The sequence below is a fragment of the Halyomorpha halys genome, unplaced genomic scaffold (genome assembly GCF_000696795.3).
Source record: "Halyomorpha halys isolate HHAL.00 unplaced genomic scaffold, Hhal_1.1 Scaffold169.1, whole genome shotgun sequence".
NCBI lineage: Eukaryota > Metazoa > Arthropoda > Insecta > Hemiptera > Pentatomidae > Halyomorpha > Halyomorpha halys.
The window spans coordinates 120,048-141,270 of NW_027104700.1; the positions used below are offsets into that span (position 1 = coordinate 120,048).

The 21,223-nt window shown below is 29.7% G+C and overlaps 1 protein-coding gene across 1 annotated transcript in view; it reads left to right on the forward strand.

Annotated features, from left to right (window-relative positions):
* The window catches only part of LOC136797014 (uncharacterized), a 105,305-nt gene that overhangs the window by 74,561 nt on the left and 9,521 nt on the right, over nt 1–21,223 (forward strand). The window contains exons 4-5 of the mRNA XM_067052417.1: nt 6,490–6,561; nt 19,558–19,743. Of these exons, the coding sequence (XP_066908518.1) occupies nt 6,490–6,561; nt 19,558–19,743 (258 nt within the window). The remainder of the gene's footprint in view (nt 1–6,489; nt 6,562–19,557; nt 19,744–21,223) is intronic.

The window sequence follows — 21,223 nt, forward strand, 5'->3', positions numbered from 1 at the left end:
TATATATTTTTTTATAACTTCTTTATCCATTCAAGTGCTTCTTGTAACCGGCTTTTTATTGTGTTTTCCTTTGAATCTATGTGTTGGTCTTATTCTCGTAAAATGTATCTATTTGTTTGTTTTTGGTAAATTGATCTACTGCTGTGACTATAAATGATGCTCTGATCTCACATTGCCGTCTAATAGTGAATTTGTTTAGCGGGTGAATTAAAAAATTCTGAAATGGTGAAATTGGGGGAGCAGAAATGGGAAAGAAAATAGGAATGAATTGAAATATTTCTATTTTGTGTATAGCCCGAAATTGATTGTAGAAGGAAACCTGTGGGGGAAAAAAATTGTTTTCTTTATATCGTATGATACCATGTAATTATATGTTATTTATATATGTTCGAATACGGATTGATAAGTATGCTGTGTGATATTGCAACCTGATGTATTTAGGCAGCATAGATGAATAAAGTAATTATCTCTCTCTCTCTTAAATAATAATGAACTATATCTATCTATGACCGTTACAAGAGATGGGTTGGTGTTTAATAACTAAATACCTGATGAAATAAGGTTTTCAAACATTTAGTAATTCGTCTTACTGAGAAAAGCTACGAAACTCACAGTTTAATATCTTCTTATAATTTGTGAATCCGATAATCAATTCTATCAAAGGTTAGTCAACTCTATAATTAATGAGTTATCTTGTCTTCGTCATAAGCCTTGGAATGTAGAGTACTCGAGGGATATTCTGTTTCAGCGTAGGCGGAATCTTCCTTGCCGACAACAAGAGAAAACCGAAGTCCTTAGAAGAAGCTCCATAACCTAAATAATTGAGGAGGGATCCCTGGAGAACCAGTAAATAATAGATTAATTCCCCTGTAGTGGGGCATTAAGGATCCTCCAAAGGCTGAATAGCTAACTCCGCGCCAACTCATCGGCGCCCTCCTTCCTTCTCTTCTCCCAAGCGCGACTATCAACTTCGGCGGGATTGTTACTTAATCTTATGTGAGTCACGTACTCACCGACGTCTGATAAATATAATCTTTAACTGTTAGACAATACCAAGACATTAGGTAATAATTTACAGAGAAATTTCTTGTCGATGGTTCTAACAATATCTCGAAATTTACCTTGATTTTATTAAACTTTCGTTCGAGAATACCATCCTAAAAACATAATTCTATATAAGCATTTCTATACATGCCTTCGTATTCTAAACACAATAAATCATTTAATTTATTTAATATTTTATCATCGACTTTTTATATTTCTTTCTTCATTTTTTATGCTTGAATTGATATTCATCTATGTGTGCCAGATTGTAATATTTTATCAAAACATAAAAAAAAGTATAAAAACTATGTAAAAATTGTATGAACCATAACCGAAGTGGTGTAGCTCCACTTTTTTTAAAATTGTATAATTTTAAAAATAAATTATGAATACATTAAACTAATTATTGGAATGATGGTGTATATCCTAGCGCTCCAGACAATCGCTCAGATGACAAAACAATGTAGTCAGCAGTGCTAACCATCTGTAAATCGTCAAAATGGTGTATCTGCTGTCTAGCAGTTACGACACGTTAAAGCAGTTCCTGTTTCTGTTCTGTTCTGTTATCTTGAACACACATGTTCCTATATTATACTCTACCTTGTGTTACTAATTAAAAGTAATCTTATTTTGTTAATCAAATTTTTATATCTCAAAACGTCAAAATTTAATCATTAACATTCTTAAATTGAAATAATAAAAAGTCATCCTCATTGCCTCTAGTACAGGTATAAATTATACACCAAATAAAATATGATTTTCATATTACTTATATTTAATGAATTTTGCCAAAATTTGCAAGTACTACTATTGCGTATAAGTGCCCTAATTATTTTTTTTTTTTAAAAAACAGGTATACACATTTTCTGGTAATACCTTTTTGATGTTTTCAACAAAATAATATATATTACTGTTATTAAACGAACATGTTTATAGCACCAATGTTCCGTACTTCTTGTAACCAATATTTAGTTAATTTTTTTTTATTATTTTAAAATGTTAAGATTATCATGTTGGTTTTTAAGTAGTATAATCGTGACTACTCAATTTTAAATTTTATAAATGAATTCAGGATATATTTGTAAAAATTAACATTTTACGTTTTACATAATAGTTAATTAAAACATTAATAGTATAATTAATGGAATAAAATCCGTTATTGGAAATATTTAAATAAGTAGTCGAGAAACAATGGTTGTGACGTTGTATTGTTGAAACGGATTGGGTCTCCGTATAAGAAGAGTCTTGCCCTATTTCCAGGCTCCAGACTCCTTTTTGGATATTTAAAGAGTTGCATGGAAAAGAAGATGGCTTGAAAGATAACAATCCAATTTCACCAGGTAAATAACTTATTAATATTCACAACCACCCAAGGACAAAAATAGGTCTATATTCGCTCATCCACGAACTGTTGGATATTTAAAGGATCTTTCGTGAAGGAACGTCAAGAAACTGGAAGGGTAATCGAGGGAAAAACTAGAATTCTTTTAGAATTGCAGAGTTCCACTATAAGTGGGGCTTGTTTAATTTATAGCTGTTTTCAAAAGGCAATTTTTGTCTTTTGTATTTTTTGAAAAGGATAATTTTTAAAAACCTTTTTTTTTTCTCTTGACATAGAAAGATTTGTCTTTAAAATTTTAAAAATATAGATTAAAATACAAAATTTTCAGAGAAATAATTATTAATTTCTAGCTGTTTAAAAGATAATTTTCATTTTTTGTGTTTTTGAAGAGAATAATTTATATGAAGCTTTCGGTATAGAAAGATTTGTTTTTTTAAAATTCAGAAAAATAATTATCTATATTTTAGTCATGATTTATAAAATATAATATTTATGATTTATAATTAATTAATATGTTTGGTAAATAATTTAAAACATAAAGATTTAATGTTTTATACTTTTATTCTTAAAATCTTTTAAAAAAACAAAACATACAACGGTAATCCGTTATTTCCTTTAATAAATGATTTCGTTTATCATTTTCTATCAAATAGTTTCCAATTTTAAGGGCCCAGAGCATATATTTGATAACCCATTTCGCTGTGGAGCACTTTTGAAAAATTCAACGATCCTTATTTGCTGTTTCATATTCTAAAATATTACATAGGCAAATATATTGGAATAACGGTGTTATACAATAAAAAAAAACACAATAGAACGACAAAAAACAGAGGTAGTTGAAGTTAATTTGATGTTCAACTAAAGGTATATGTTCAATTTTTTTTTCTCTCCGATTATTATTTTATCATTCGAAGGATTTATTCTGCTTTGCCCGGCATAGAACCCTTCGATAACTCATCTAAAAGGTGTGCCAAAGAATAGTACGAGGTTCGAAGACAGAAGCTGATAAAGTGAAATTCCCAAGACAATAAGAGGTAGAAATATTTTACCAGGAGAGCATTACGCGTGATTTAATAGCTGTTCTGTATTGCCTGTGATCCGTTCCTATCGCACAAATAGCCCCACTAGATCACCGCTACTTTTTCCAGGTTCCTCTATCTCAACAAATATTTATATTGTTGGTTGCCATTATATATTGGTAACCAACTTATTCTAAACACAATGGGAGAGTCAAGTTTTTATTCCGAGGGATCACTACGAAATAAAAGTCAATCCTTTCTCACTCTCTTATGTCGAATTGAAAGTTGTTATGACCGACGCCGCAACTACTTCGGCCTCAAACGGCTCTTGTTGTACGTCCTAAACATTTATAAACATAAAATAACTTGTGAAAATTAACCATTAAAATTTTTAATTCGTTTTATAGAATAGCAAAAAAAAATTATTTTTTATATATGCAAATCTTCACAATTGCTAGATTTAGGGATGTAGATAGATTTATTGAAAATTTGATATAAATTAATATATTTAGTTATTTTCATATTGGATCAATGATTGCTTATTATATAAATTTGGTTTATAACAGTAAATGACATTATAAAAAGTAAAAATATAGGTAAAAAAAATAGTAATATTTCGGAAAGAGACGACTCGATTGGAATAATTATAACAAAAAAAAGATATACTTTCTGAGCTACGCGCAAAAAACGTCTATTTTTTCATAACTTTTTTCTATTGGAGAAATAGCATTTAGTAAAAAGCCCCATCAATACGAACAAAAAAATATGGATTTTATATATAGGATGTTATGAAATAAGTTGGTATCACTTACTTTCTTACAAATTTACAAAGATATAAAATAGTAAATTTTATTTCCCTTCTATCCTACTTTCATGTCAGTAATTAAGGCATAATAGTGCTCATTTTTTTTTTATCTTGGTCGGATTAGGAGTACTACGTCCCGCTCTTTTACATCTAATTTGCACTATGTCAATTGTCAAATATATTAAATTTGTACCAAGTTATAAAACATATAATTCCAATAAAGCATTATAGCGACTTACTAACTTAAGTAATCTGGATTGGAGTTGTTAAAAAAACTACAATTTTTTAATTTTTGACCTAAAGGCAGGATATGAAGATTAAATAAAAAGTAAACAAATGAAGCTCAGTGGAAAAAAAACACTAATTAAATTGTAAATATGTATACTAATATTGCATTGCAGTACGCAATAACAACTGATAAATTAAATTAATTCATCCAAGATAAATATTATTTTCTTTACTTTAAAATGACTTATTTAAACCTATTGTACATTATTTATAAATAATAACAGATATCTATAATAATATGCTAGACATAGGGGTAGTTACATTATGTATAAGTGTGAGTGTGTATGTAAGCGTGAGGTTCCTTCCTCGCTTAGGCGCCTCGAAAGCCAGTACCGCAACACTCTGCCACCATGCGGGCAACAAAGGCTACCACCACCCGGACCCGCCTAAAACAAAAAGTATTAGCAAGGGAAGAGGGAATCTGCCTGATAATAATAATGAAATAATCTGCCAGCTCGGGGAAAATATTCAAAGACCAGCATTCATATTCAACAGGGGTTCTGTAACACGGGCTCAAGTGGTCTTTTCTCCCTCCCGGCTGAGTTTGACACCTTTCCGGACTTAATATTTAAATAATTTTCCTCCGAAAAGAATAATAGCGACCGGTGAGAGGGGGCTTAAAATCGGGCTTCGTTTTGAGAGGGATTAAAGTTTCATTGTTAGGATCAACCAGATACCGCTTAGTGCGGGCATAAATTTCTTATGAATTATGAGAATAATTCGCATCAAGCTCTGCTAACCTATACCGTAGGCAAAAAACGTGAATATGCTTAAGAAATATTAATGCAATATTACATTTATTAAAAAAATATATATATTATTATTATATGTCTACAGTAACTACTAATCGGTTCAATTCAATTGTTTGAATCTTAATATTTTAAAATATATTTTCTATTTAAATAGAGGAATTTATATTTTTACAACACTAAGAAACCTATGCTAAAACTGTCCCAAAATTGTCATTCTAGTTTGTAGTTACAACTTACAATTTTAATATACATATATATATATATATTCTTTTATTATCCACTTTTAATTTTCTTATTAAATAGTGACTCTTAGTTCTCTTCCTTCTCCTGCATCATAGTATACTCATTAAGTACATTATGAGTGTTAAATCCAACATAATTATATTGATTTTTTAAAGAATTCAGTTTTTAAAATTAAAAATTCCCATTAATTCATTGTAAGTACGGATAGTATTTGACAATGTTAGAAAATAGTAATTTTTAAATCTGTTTCCATTAAATATATTTATTACACACAACAAATGTGTTGACCAGCTGCCTGAAATTAGAAAAAATGGGTAAAAACAATTCCACAGTACTATTTTTAATACAGTTTATAGTATAATACATAATATATTTAACAAAAGAACCTTACATAATAACAAAATATTTGCCAAAAAAAGTTTTTATAATAATTAAATATTATAAGTTTTTATAATATGTTAAATATTATAAATGTTATTTATATCATTATTACCGGCTTACTGTGGAAAAACAATAGATATAAATAATAATATTCACAATAAATTTAATATAATTAATTTAAAAAAAATAAATTAAATCTGTACCACTAAATCTTCATAGTAAGGAAGTACTGTTGATAGACCAACAGTTGTGCAAGGAGGTGGTTTGGTTAGAATCAAGTTCGACCGCCAGATTTTCACCTAAATTAGCTACCTACTTAATGAAGCTGGATGGACCCCAGAGAGCTCCGAACCTACAGGTCTGACTCACGACTACACTGAAGTAAATAATATTTATCTGCCACAGCTGGACTCCAACTCTGTTCCTTAGAGTTATTAGCACAGTGCCTTACCAATGAGCTGTCTACTCCCATTATATAATGTGAATATCAATTTCATATTTAAATTTCTATATTGTTATTTAGTGGTTGAAACATACTAATAATAGAATATATGTGTAATTATATATGTAGACCATAGATATCTATAATGTTAATAACCATACTTTTTTTTTCAGTGTTGGGAACATTGTGGAATACTAAGCAAAAGTAACGTGTCCCAGGAGAAACTTTGCGCAGACGACCATTGCGTGAGTATTTCAAGATATATTTATTTTTAAACTTATCACTATTCTAGCTTCACTAGTTATGTACGTTTTTCTTATTTCTTTGTCCTTTATTTTCATTTTCTATTTCTAAGCTTTCAGGACTAGTGAAAGAAACAAAGTACGTGGAATATTAAAAAATGAATAATAACGATTTTTGTTCAAAACATTTAGTAAATCCATTTTCGTGTAATTGAAATGAATTTTATGATTTATAAATTCATGCACTCGTTCTATTCTGCTTATTTTTTCCTAAAACAATCATATCTTAAGTTCCTGCCGGTCACTGTATAGTTTACTTATTATACTTCATAATCACTTAATATTTATGATTTGATATTTAATTTAGTTTGGTCAAATTTAATTTTTTTTTTCCCGAATTGCTCATGAATCGAGTTGGTTATTTTGAAAATAATAATAATATTAATGACATGAGACCATGTTCTGAGATTTTTGGGGAAAATAAAAAAGAGAACTTCATTAATACATATATTTTTTTGGGGGGGGGGAGAAGAAAGAGCGGAAAGAGGAATATTTTTTATATACTTATATGTATTTTATATATGATTGTTGAAAACAGAACGGACCTGTCTACGCACACTTTCTCTATCTCCTAATTCCTTCTTATTATATTTATTTGAATTCTCCTCTGTTAGTTTCCCGATTTTGTATTAATAATGCTTGTGACCAAAGATCTTTATAAATATCTTAAAAAATATTTTTATAATAGGATATTAGTGATCATGTTGATATAAACGTGTAAATATGATCTAAAGTGTTAAATAAATAGTACCGACAACAAAATGAATCGTTTATCCCAAATTTAAGGCACAAAATGATTATTCACCTGTAAAAAAAGAAAAAATCCAGGATAAAATTTAATTACAGCTAATCCCCTTTTTTGCCTCGGAGGTCAGTAATTCACGGGAAGCGGGATTGGTATTAGATAGAGCCAAAGGCTTAAAGAGCTTAAATAATTAGAGGGAACGGGGAACCGGGACGGATAAATAACTGTGTACCTAACCCTTAATCCTGGATAACAATGGCGATTTGTCTCATCCACTCTGCCTCTCTTCACTACTGTCCATCACTCTGGAGTTGGTCTTATTCCAGCGGGGTGAGTGGGCTCCAGCGGCCGGTCAGATCTGAAGATGTGTCACTCTACCAACACAAGATTTTAAAAAAATCAATTTAAACCCTATCCAATAAGAATTACTAGAAATATTTAGTATAATTAGAAAAAAAAGTAAATAAATTCAAATTAGAAAAAAGTGTAATCACAGAAATATACATTGAATTTATATTTAATGACTTAAAATGCAAAGTCTGTATCTTTAGATTCCTATCTTGTATTGCAATACGGAAGGGATTTTTTTTTTGTACTTTTGCTATGACTAGATTAAATTAATTTATAAGGCACTTCCTCCATCTTCCTTTTTCACACTTACAACTCAGCCTTATAACACTGAGGTTACTTACGTTGCAAGTATTGTAAAATATTTCCAGATAAAAATTTCCAAATAGTAACTCATACTTGATACAAGAATATCATCATTCCATGTTCTCGTGAATTAACTCCGTTGGTAATATTTAAATATGGAGCAAATTATTTGGAAATAGGAAGCTACAACTTCTGTTGAGGTTTGTTAATTTTTTTTTTTTATTCTCACTCAGAATTCATATTTATGTAGCTGTTGCATTGAAAAGCAGAGATGCATTATATTTTTTCATTAGTTGAAAATTTGATCTAAATTAGTGTTTAATATTTATTAGTTCCACTCCTCTTTAAGATTTAGAATACTAAGAATTATTATTGGATTAACTATAAGGTGATTATTAATACCTCCCCCCTATAAATAATACTATAGTTGTAGATTTTGAAGGCAATTAAATTTAGGAGCTCTAGAGTATTTACACAGACACAAAAAAAAAGGATCCAAGACCTCTTTGATGGCACTCTCAAACTTTCTTCTTACTCTGGCTACTGGAATCCAATTCACAACTTAATGAGTGGTTGAATCTAACTTGACCAACTTTCACTAGAAGCCAAGGTCTCCTCTCACTACTATGGTTCACTCTGGTTCACTCATTCGGGCACACAAGAAATTGAAATTAAACATAACTCAAACAATTAATATAAACTTTAAGTATAACATAGCTTAGAAATATATCTAACCTATGCCCAATCCTAATAACCAGTCATAGTTACTCCGCAATCCTGATTCTCAATCATAACCAGATCATTTTGTTCATCATCAAATCATTCTGTTTAAATAAAATCGCGGTTAAAAAAAATATTAATTGTCTTAATATTCATCGTGAATCCTGTTGGGGATTGGATCATGGAATGCACATAAAACCCAATATTTAATTTAATATAATACTCTCAGTTTGATTAAGTTTGAAATGAAGTAGGGTTTTTTTACAAACTGTTTGCTTCTAATTCATTCAATTATTTTACATTTAAGCATTGGTAGTAAACTAAATGGTATACAGAGTTTCAACCACTTGCCCTTTATTTTAAATTCACCGAAAAGTAATAACCAATAGTATCATGTTAGACAAAATATTTCAACTAAATGAACTGGAAATCTGCCGACAACGCCTGTCTGCTAAGGGAAGGAATTACGAAGTCGGCGAATCTCATCCCGCTGATGTGGAAGCTAATAAAGAGAAACGGATAAGAAAAAGGCTGAAGAAAAACGGAGAAGAATAAAAAGAAAAAGCTGAGAGTTATAGAGGAAGGGTAGTTTAATATGTGAGGGTGTGTGGGGCTGTAACAGATGGAGGGGGAAGGCGGTGCACGTCAATGGCTTTCAGTAAATCATTGGAGCTTTTCCTGGGGAAACTGCATTTGGTGGAAAAACACATTAAGGCGGGGGGAGGGCGGCCATTACTTTAACTAACTTATCCTATCTCCAGGATCGATGTTTGGCCATCTTGTTTGCCGGCCTCATCTGACTGGGTTCCTCGGCCTCCAGCGTCCTTGTATTATCTGTACTTCTTCATCGCCGAACAAGAGCAACACTATCCTACGTAAATCTGTCAACAGTGTCACATATAAATTTGAAAGAAAACTTATTTCAATAACTTTTGAATTAGTACTCTCTTATTTTAATAAGCCTCACTAATACTGAGTTGCCGAACCAAACATTAAGGCAAGGTTAAAAAAGGTCGTCGTATTTACTACGTGTATGAAGTGTGCCTTCAATCTAATGCCAGGCACTCCTTCACTTTAGAATCGCTGGTTTGATTGTATAACTAATTAATTTAAACGCAAATCTATTGCATAAATTACAGTTGAAGTAGGAGGTGGCCGAAACAGTGTTAGTGTTAATTAATTTTGAATAATGAGTCCATGATTTAATGTCGCTTATGATGATTGTTTAATTATATTGATAGGTGGACTTACTCCATGGCCCGGCAATCCTCTTCACTCCTAATCCTCCTCCCCCTACTCTGTTCGGGGAGGCACTTCAAGGTGTCTCTACTCATTCAGTTTTCTAGTAGAGGCTGGGTGAAAGGAAATAAATGGCTGCCCCTAGCCAAGACTCGCTAGTAGGTTTTAGTGTGAGTGCTTGTGTTTTCTCGACCACATGGGGTTCTGGCGTTAAGATTAGCCATATGATTGTGGTTGTCTCACACTACGTACTAACAATCTTCGCTTTGAAATAGAATTAAATACAATTTTTTTATCTCTTCTTTAGACGTTTAGACAATAAATAAAAAATTTGAAACTTGGAAGCCCATACATAATATTGCGCATATAGCTAATACATTTTTATAGGCTGATACTCTATATGTTGGAAAGTTATCAAATGGATGTAATTCGAAGCACTTCGGCTTTGTGAGGTTTGAGTTGACAAAAATTTGTATATAAATGATTTTTTTTTTTTGGAGTTCCAAATGAAGGGACATTAAAGAGGACGGAGAATTGACCGGCTAGGGCACATGTTGAGGGCGATACTGGCTTTCCATTTTAAACAGCGGCTATGGGATGGGATGTATGCAAATAGGCAGGCATACAGATGTGGGCTACGTGCTTCAGTCTCCACCAGGTGATGTTTATCTCCCAGATCCTGTCCGATAGTCTTCTGTATTCTGTCGCATAAACTCATCCTCTCTTGCTAATATCACCAACTACTTCCTACGCTCTTGAACTATTTAAACAGTTTGTTTCGCAATATAGTGTAGTCAAATTTATAATATAATTCATAATAATGTAAAATTTGTTTTCAAGACTAAATAGTATTTCTTGCCTAGTTTAAGTATTTTGCTGTATGAAACTACGCTTCGTAGTTACTAAAAAAACATTTATGAGATCGATCATTATTATAATATAACTATTTATCTGCAACAAATATGTAATATAACCAACCAGTTTACTTTTTTTTTTGTTTATCGCTTCCTTGCATACCATGAGTTATTCTATATTTTATCACTCTTATCTAAGCAGAGTTGTAAGGTTGAGTTTTCATTCCGTGGTGCAGCTAAGAAATAAAAATTTTCCCACCTGGGCTGGAATCGAATCGGAATATGAAATAAAATATATATGAACAAAGAAGAGTGTATTCATTAAACAGTTCTAATTAGAAAATGAACTGGTAGCTAGAAGTAGTTTATGACACTATGCATCATACCATACGGAATAATTAAGATAATTCAGTAATAGAATTAAAGTCTGTACCGGTACAACCCATGAAAGGTTAAAGGTGCACTTTTTTTTTTTAAATTATTTTAAGACACCATCCACATGTGGTTCATTATAGCCTTAATTTCCGAAATAGCAAATAAACTTGTAATTTAAAACTTTTGGGCTGTACCCTTGGCTACGAATATACTGAAATGTGAACATGCAACATGAGAACCTGTGGTAAAATTTGATTAAATTTTAGGGTAGAGCTTAGAATGATGGAGAAACTCAAAATGTTTATCTACGGTTTGTTTGTTATCCTGCAAGATAGAATGGAATGGTGCAGTACTTTGTAAGGAAGAACTGTTACTAGGCCAACGACTGTACAAAGAGGTGATTTCGTCAGAATCACGCTCTATCGTCAGATTTTTACCCCAATTTATGAGGCTGGGTAGACTCCAGGAGGGCTCCAGAACCCATAGGGTTGACTCACGGCTTCTCGAACCCAGGTCCATGCAGTTTGTAGCATCGTGCCTTACCACAGTATTACCGTGCTCCCTCAGTAATGGAATGGCATGACTAAAATAATAGGGACAGCACGAACCTCTAATTAACTATGAAGTCAAATTTTATAAATATTCAGGGTTGGTCTTTTTAGTAATTGAATAGAAATTCACAATTATTCGTTAAAATCCATGGTTTAAAAAATAATAATGTGTTTTATAGGAATCCAACCAATCTATCCACTTCAAACTTGAAATTTAAAAAGTTAAAATATTCCAAGTGGCACAAATCAGATCCTACTTCGTCAATTTGAAGGTGGGGAATAAGACAGTATATTTATTATTGTTCAGTAGTTTTTTTCGGTCCTGAGATCTTCCAAGTGTATACTTTATTATTGTATCAACAAAAGGGTAAAACCTTACTTCTAACGGTACCAATACCTTTTTGAATTCAGTCAAATTATACACGAATAATAAAGTTTTCAAGTTATTTTAAGAAAATATTCAAACAAATTCACTCCCTCTTTCCCAACTAACATTTTTTTTTAAATATATTTATTCGGGTATCTAAAAAATAAAAATTTTCTTTTAATGTGTCTAACCGTTTAATGTATAACCAAATTGAAATTCATTCTTCTTTTAAAAAAGTTTTTAAAAAATTAATTAATTTAATTTTTTTTCATTGATCATGTCATATTCTCAAATTTTTAATCCGAGACGAATTCAATGTCAAAAACTAAAAAAGAAATTTGGCACAATCCTAGCAAGATGTGATTTACATTGCCACCAATTTGTGAAAATTCAATGTACCTTAAAACATTTTTAGAATTATCATGTCAATGGATCAAACACACTTTGGAGAATCTTCCTAAAAATCTATGTTGGAAACACCCCAGAGATTTTTACAGCATCGTTCAAAATACCGCTCGCGTTCCTCACCCCTTCCTCCTAAGACCCCTAAATCCTTCCTTTAAGCTCTAGACAACACCTGCCCGCAGAACCGTAGATAAAACTCTCCGAAATGAAACATGAAACAGAACACCCGCTAACGGACACAGGCTCATGGCGTCACGTAGGATCGCAGCCATAACTCTGAAGACACGCGCATAAATATCCCGGGGACATACTTTTTACACCTCGGAGGCTGCCGCATAAACCACCTCTATGGAACTAGCCTGGAATACCAACTCCGTCCTGGAAAAAGGCGGCCACTTTTTTATTTCGTACAGGTTCTTGGAGGGCAATATATTGTTTGACAAGGGACGGGTAGAAATGTCAGCCTGGGTTTAATAATTCAGTCCTCTGGGAATGCGGTAACTACCAAATAGGAAGTGCTTTGTGTCACTTCTCCTGTACGAGTCACGTCTTAACTCAGTACACTTAAGGTCTTACCTATCATATTTTTTAATAATTAAGTGAGATACTTCCTTTTAAATAAATGAACAGTTATTAATTCTTTTAGAAACAATTTTCTATTAATTGTTAAAATATCCACTTCTGAAAAGTAAAAGTTTATTTCACAAATTAAAATTCTACATATCAACATTTAATAAAATGAGTCAACTTATCTACATTAGCTTAATGTAATTAATACTATAATTATTTAAATATAACTTTCCAAAAGAGGATAAATTTACTATTAATAGAAAACTCTTAAATTATATTTCTTGTAACTGACTCGGCAACGCTTCGCTATTGCTATATTTAAGCATGTATATAGAGATAAAAAATACTCAAATATAATTCAATTTCAGTACTATTTTGAATAAATTGAGACCGACTGACCAATGAAAGTATGATAAAAGATTTTTTAGGGGTGAAACAAAGTTAATATTAGTTTAGTACGAATTTTCCAAAAAATAGGAAAATAATTTTTTTTTAGTCTGAAATTTTCGCCCTTCAACAACCCATTCCTTTAAAAAAAACAAAATCAATACTACTCCACCTAACTATAGCAAACTTGGTAGTGGTTAAGGGCTCTATAAACTGTAACAAAGGGCACAAACCGGGTCTAATTAAAGAAATTAAAACCGTAAATATAAAATAAAACCCATATTTCGCCCCTATGAGCGAATTTAATCTACTTAAAGCAGGCTGAAGAGTGGACATACAGCCTTCCAACAGTTCTATTTTGTAGGAATTGGATAAAATTCAGAGGAGTTATGAACGATTATACGAACAATAGTCACCGGGAGAAAAAAAAATCCAAATTTCTAATTTTTAATTTCTTTGCGAAATGGTATTTGGTAGTATGAGACGAAATGAAATGTTCATTTCTAAAAAAAAAATTGTTGACCTATTTTACCCTGAGTCACATAAGGTTTTTATAATTTTTCGTAAATATAATATAGCTTAATAGAATCAGTAATATTTTTTTCTTATTCATCAAAAAGGGGCGAATTGATTGGTGTACAATAATAGTAAAAAAAAAAGCTTTCGAGCTACAAATCAAAAAAGCTCAATTTTGTTCATAACTTTTTGTCTACTCAGGGATTCGGAGATTGTATTATCTTTAAACATTCCCAGGTGAAAAGGGACATTTTGAAAAAAAAAAAAAAAAAAAACAGCACGCAAATCCTCCACCTATTCGAAAGTTCATGATAGACAAAGATTCGCCGATTCCCTTTTGTATATATAGATTATGTCAAAATAAATAAACATATGAACTTCAAAACTTTTTATCCTATAAAATACTACGGGCTGAAAACTCAATAATTATTGTTATTAGTCAATTGAAAAATGACAACCTTAGATTCAAATTCACTGTCAAAAATTCTCAATCGTACGTTTTACAATAAGAATGAATTTGAAACTGGTGATTATCCAGTGAGAGAAGAGTACTTTACTAAGTGCATCATTAGTTTTGTTTTCATTTTATGATATATTAGTTTATTTTATAAAAATTTGTATACAGCTATACAAAATTGGGGTTAAAATAGATTTAGGATGTACTCTTGTAAAATACAATCTAATAAGACTTTTTTATGTTTAAAAAAGGTATTTATTGGCAACAAAAATTATATTTCATAAGGTTTCTATACACACAATAATATAAGTTGAATTGAAAAATCTGAAATACAACACAATTTTAGTACATTTTCTTAATTCTTAATTTTTAAAATTGTGAAATTTCAAAATTTTCAAATGAAAAGGAATTAAGAAATATAAAAATATTTTTGGTTTAGAAAAACAACTTTTGTAGGTGATGCAGTTTTTTTTTTTTTTTTTTTTTTACTCATCATCAGATAAAATGAAGATTTTTATCATCACCTAGAGCCTAAATTTCAAAAGACACCAAATCTAACCAAATTATGCAATATTTAAAATACAGATGACGCTTATGTAATAGTGAATTAATAAAGAATAGTGCTTACGGTGGCTTTCGAATTGAAGGTTCTTTCATCATAGTGCTTTCCGTATATAATTCTCTTTCATTTATTTATTTTTAATATACAGCATTACCTAAAAGGTTTAAAAATTACCTAGGGTTGGAATTATAAAATCTTTTATATTAAATGAAAGATTATACACCTGTAATATAAATCTATATTAATTATTTTTAAGTTTTAATATTAACTATATTAATAATATAATAATATACTTCTAATTGGTCTAAAATGTATATGGAGTTTAAAGTTCTTAATAGCTGTAAATCTAAGAACCATACAACATTATATTGTATTCTTAGTGTTGAAGGTATGCGTTTGTATACATATGGTATCCGGTTGTTTCGCATGGAAAATGTACACAGTTTAACTAAACTCCTGCATAAGGTTACTACGCAAGAGAAAAAAAATAATAATAATATAATATTTACCCATTATGTGTTAATGGTAATATTTAATTGTGCAATTTTATCAATAATTTTGTGTTTCAAGTATTTTATACGTTTATAATATATATTATATAATACGTATATAATTATATAAGTTACTGAACCAAAAATGATGGTAAAACTATTTGGTAACTTAATACTAGTTTCAACCTAGGACATAATTCAAACTTTAAGTCAAGTTGAAAATTGTTTTTTAGATTTACACTTGAGAGGTGACCTATATACGCAGCCTCCTCTAGCCTGTTCTACGATAAATTGTTTCTTAGTAGAAAAAATATTTGATCGGATAAAAGTGTAATTATGATAGTGTATTATATGATATATAGCAGTCGTTATTGGAACTTAAGTTTATAAAAACTATCTCATGATCGAGAAAACTGTTTTAAAAATCTAAACTACAGCCACTAGTTAAAATAATTCAGAATAAAAATAATTTTATAAAAGAAAAAAAATTGGAATAAGATAAAATAAGAAACAAAGGGTGAAATTATTATTATTTTTGGTGAATTCTAAAATCTTAATTTTTTAGATTTTGATATTTTATTTTCATTATCAATGCATTTAATGTGAACAAGAATCAAGCTCGCGAAAAAAAATATGTTATTTCCTTAACTTAAATAATTGCATGCTTGTTTATTTATTTTTTTTTTATTTTACTTTTTAACACATATTTATAAACAGAGATATTAATTAAAGATATAGATAAAGCTTGGTGATTTCTCATATTGGGGAATGATCTCTTAATTATTACATATGACACCTTGATTCGACCATTATCTCAAAATCTTAAAAAAATGGTTCAGTATTAATTCCCTATGGTTCCTTTTATTCCCTCTACATTATCGTGGATAACAATATGCTGACTGAAACTAACCAAAAAGGAAAAGATTTGTAAGTCTTCAATCGATGGGATTTTCTTATTTCCAGCCGGGACTTTTGGATCCTAGTTGAGCTCCTATCCGGTGATACGGACTTATCGTCATGGTTAGAAAGAATTGGAGAGCTATCTTATTGGGATTATTTTAACAAGTATTGTATCTTATTATTTCTCAATATCTCAAATATAATAAACTAAACGTTACAAACAATTTCATATCATCTCCAAAGCTTTTTGCTCCCACAAATGAAAATTTGAACTTCTGAGGTCAAATAAACAGTTTTTTTATCGTTCCACATATTTTGTGCATACTGGTTGGTTCATGCAGATATCTATTTATCCATTAATATTATCATTTTTAATGTATATTATTATTGACTTATTTACTATGTTCGTTTTCTTTGTAATTTTACTTTATATATTTTATTTTATTCTGAACCTACTTTATCAATAAACCATCCAAAAACGATTAAAATTATAAAATCTTCAATAATTATTAGTCATTATTTTATAAGCTATAAATACTTCTACGTACATCTTGAAAAGTTAAATACATTCATTGAAGTTAATTTTAAGTTTTAAAAATTAATAAATTTCTAAAAAAATAGGCAGATTTTGATTTAATTTGGGCAAAATAGCCTTTAAAACATTTTTTTTTACATTTTTATGAGAGATGATATTTAAGATTTTCCTTGAGGATGGCCGAATTGGCCGAAACGTTGGACTATTGATATAATAAAGAATGTTGAGACTTAATAAGGATACCATTTGATTTATTTAATAGATAAATACCAGTCTCAAGAACTTAAATAAATTATATAAATTAAATATATATGTTTGTAGGCATTTTAACTTTTACCGTAATATATTTAAATTTGCAAGAGTGGTGTAAAAATATTTTTTAAATATATTTTCCTTCATTTTAAAACTTATTTACTTTTAATTCACAGATCTTGTTTTTTTATTTTTTTTATTTTACACCATTTTCTAGAGCATTATAAATTTATCTTAAATTAATTAAATTTACACCGAGTGGATTCAGGAACCTAAGAGTAAAGCACATAAATACAAAGAGTCCTGATTAAATAATTCAGTTCAAACAGAACGTTTTCTCTTTCTTTTTTTTTTTTGTTTTTATTAATTTAATAAACGAGAAAACAAATACGTGGTACCTCTAACCTTTATACTGGATACGCGTTAATTATTGAAGAGAAAAGCGATTACATTTTTTAATTAGTGACTCAATTAGATTTATAAAGAGAGAGGGGGAGTTAATAGTTAATTAAAATATGATTAGACTGGAGCCGTCGAGCAGGGCCTGAATTAAATAATAGCATTGGAGTAATCTACCCTCCGGGGGGTCCCTCAGTAAACTGCCTTTCTACACTCGTATTGTTAGAATTTGCTACCAAGAAGTTTTGGATTTATTGAATGGATAAATATAATACAATTAAAAAAATAATAACTAATAATTAATTAAACCAACATGTTTCGTAAAACAGCTAAATCAATTTTTTAAGTCAGTTCCGTGATGTCCAAGATTAGACTTGGAAACAGATGTAATAATAATTGTTTTTTTATATAGATTCATAATACGTTAATGAAATTAATCAATATTTCGCTTAAAAATTAAATTACTCAATCTATCGTTTTACAATATCTTTCAGAAGTGATTAGGTGATGATTTCAACTCGAGTAATTATATCAACATGTAAATAAAGTTTATATATAAATAAAACATAACAATAGTTCATTTATAAAAAACATATATCATAATTTTTAATTCCTTTAGCACTTGTTATGCCAACAATTTGTTGCTCCTAATCAATTCGATAACTCATAATAAAGCGCCCTAATGCGACCGTCTTTAATGCAACACCTACACAGCCCTAAAAAAAAAAAATAATAAATAAAAAGTGTTAAATAATATGCATCTATTTTTCTTAACATAACAAGGAAAAGAGAAATGGATGGTTGTTATAGTTATTTGTTAACATTTACAATAATAAAGCCTAATTTTAAAATAAGTCTATGTCTCATATTTCATGTTAAAACGGTTAAATTTTAAACAAGGTATAATTTGTATACTAAATATATATTTATATTTCATTTATGCCATATAGAGCTGATGTCAGCAACTAAAAAGGCAATAACGGATTGCGCTTTATTCAAATATGTACGATATTACGTGCTTTATTCAATTATGTACGATATTAGTATATAGTCATCTAATTTAACCTTGATATTCGAATTACAGCAGCAAAACCTTCAATTTATATCTCCAAAAATTTCTTCTTAAATTTTCTATGAAATTTTAATCCACAGTGTAATCAGAGGCATAGCGTAATAGGAGGCCCGCTTCCGGCAGTTCTCTTGGCGGACAGAAAATTTTTTACAGTAAATAGTAATTTTAATAATTTTTTTCTTGACAGTTGTGTATATATATTTTTTTGGGTCTTAAGAATCAATCAATGATACAACTCTATATTTAGGCGGTGTTTCTCAACTTTATTGTTTGTATAGTCATGCCCTACTATGAAAAAAACAGTTTTTTTTTAACAAATACTTCGTTGTGATAGACAAATTTTAGTAATATTTTTACTAAGTAATGTTTTAAGTGTAATAGTTACTAACCTTAAATTATACTCTGTACATATATTTTTAAAACAAGTAGTTGAAGAAATTATTTGTCCAAAAAAACTGTTTTTTCATTGTAGGACATGACTATGTAAACAATAAAGTTCTGAAACGTCACCTTAATATATAGTTGTATTATTGACTAAACAATACACGAAAAATAGAATTGTTTTTGGCAAAACTTTCTTTAGGATAAATATATATTCTAGTATTTTAAATTGAAATACCTAAGTAAGGAGTTGTCAAAAATTTTATTTTTCCGAGAGACGTTTTAGAATTTCGTCCTATAATAAATTTCAAAACATGAGTTATTCTGAAAAAAAATAATGATAATAACAATAATTTATAACGATTTAATTTATAAAACAAAAAAATTTCCCGCAATGTATTATTGCTGAGTTTTGATATTTATCTTTGACTTATTTTTTAGAGTTTAATTTTATGAACACACTTATTTCATTAATTGTTTTTTAATCTAATGTATTTTTTTTTTTAGTCTGAAGGTTGCCAAACAGCTTGCAGCTTCTTCAAGGAGATCCATCCACCGAGCAAAGAAGCGTTGGTCTTCCCGAAAACTCCAACTCTCAACGATGGATTTCTTGAGTGGGAAGCAGTACCAAACGCAGAGCTCTATAGCATCAGTCTTGTATATATGAACAGATCCATGCGTAATGTAGGCCAGGTAATTTCATATTTTATCATTAATTGTATAAATAATGTATAATATTAAGTAAAATCAATTAATTAAATACTAATTTAAAGTCATTTAGGTACACATCTTAGAAGTAAGGCGTCCTATACGAATAATTTATTATAATATTTATTACTTATTTCAAATTTATGCTACAACAATATTTTTAAAATTATACAAAATTGAATTTACTTATTTTTAATATATTAAGAACGATTTTTGGAATGCACCATCAACAATTAATTATTTTATTATTCATTAATTTTTAATAAAGTTATTTAAGGATTAAGAAATCGAAAAAAGTAAATTTAATTTTAGACCTATCTAATTATTATATTTATTTTATTAATGTTTTGTGATATTTTAACATCTTTATTATATTGATATTGTCTGTTTAATGACTATAAAACATAACAGGTCTAGTCCTGTTACAACAAACCGTATTTTCTTCGTCCGTGTGGACTTATTAAATATAAAACTAATTAAATTAAATAATTTAAGATCGTGGTTCAGATAGTTTTCATCTAATTCGATTTCTTGGTATCTAAGAGTATAACGAGCCTATTAACAATGATGGTGGAATAATCAAATTTAATATTGCTTCGACTGAAACTGCTCATCGATTTCGACTATTACAACATTTATAAGTCATTAAATAGGTTACAGGCTACTCTGGATTTTCTATTTCACTTTATTATTGAGACTATAAGGATATATTTTATTATAATTAATAATTTATTTAGTTATTCTTTGGGTTTTTGGTGTGTTTCATTATATAATATCAATACTTATTTATATCTGTCTATGATTATGGCATTTTAGTTTACAACAACTATTCCTTTTTGGTTGTCAAGGGCTAATGTTGAGGCTCCTATTTCTGTTTCTATAATTTTGAGTCCTATTTTATTAAAATTAGAGGTTCGTGTTTATATTTATTGCTTATTTTGTTAATAATGTTGTCTTCGGTACTAAGATTTTCTTCCTTAAATATATTTGTTTATTCTTGTCTTTTAAATTTTTATTGATTCCCACCCCTTTTTTATTTCTTGGGTGGGAACAGTTGTTACGGTTGCCATGGTGAAATAAAAACACTGGCGATATCTGCGTAGACAAGGGGTGTTACGGTTGTCATAGTGAAATAAAAACACTGGCTAGTTCTGTGTAGACAAGAGGTGTTATGGTTGTCATGGGAAAAACAAAACACGAGCGATAGGTTCAGACCAGTGGGTTTTGTATTTGTGAAGGCGACAGTTTGATTTTGGAACACGCATGTTCAGAAGAGGGGGTTTTGGTTTTGTGAAGGTGGCAGTTCGATTTTGGAACACGTTACGATTGTTCAATATGAAGTGGCAATAGTTTAAAGGCCCTCTATCTTAACTGTTTGAACCGAAATAGCACCATATGAGAAATGTCCTCGTATGTGTTTTTTTTTTTCAAAATTATGGTGTTCTACTTCAATGGACGGAGATTA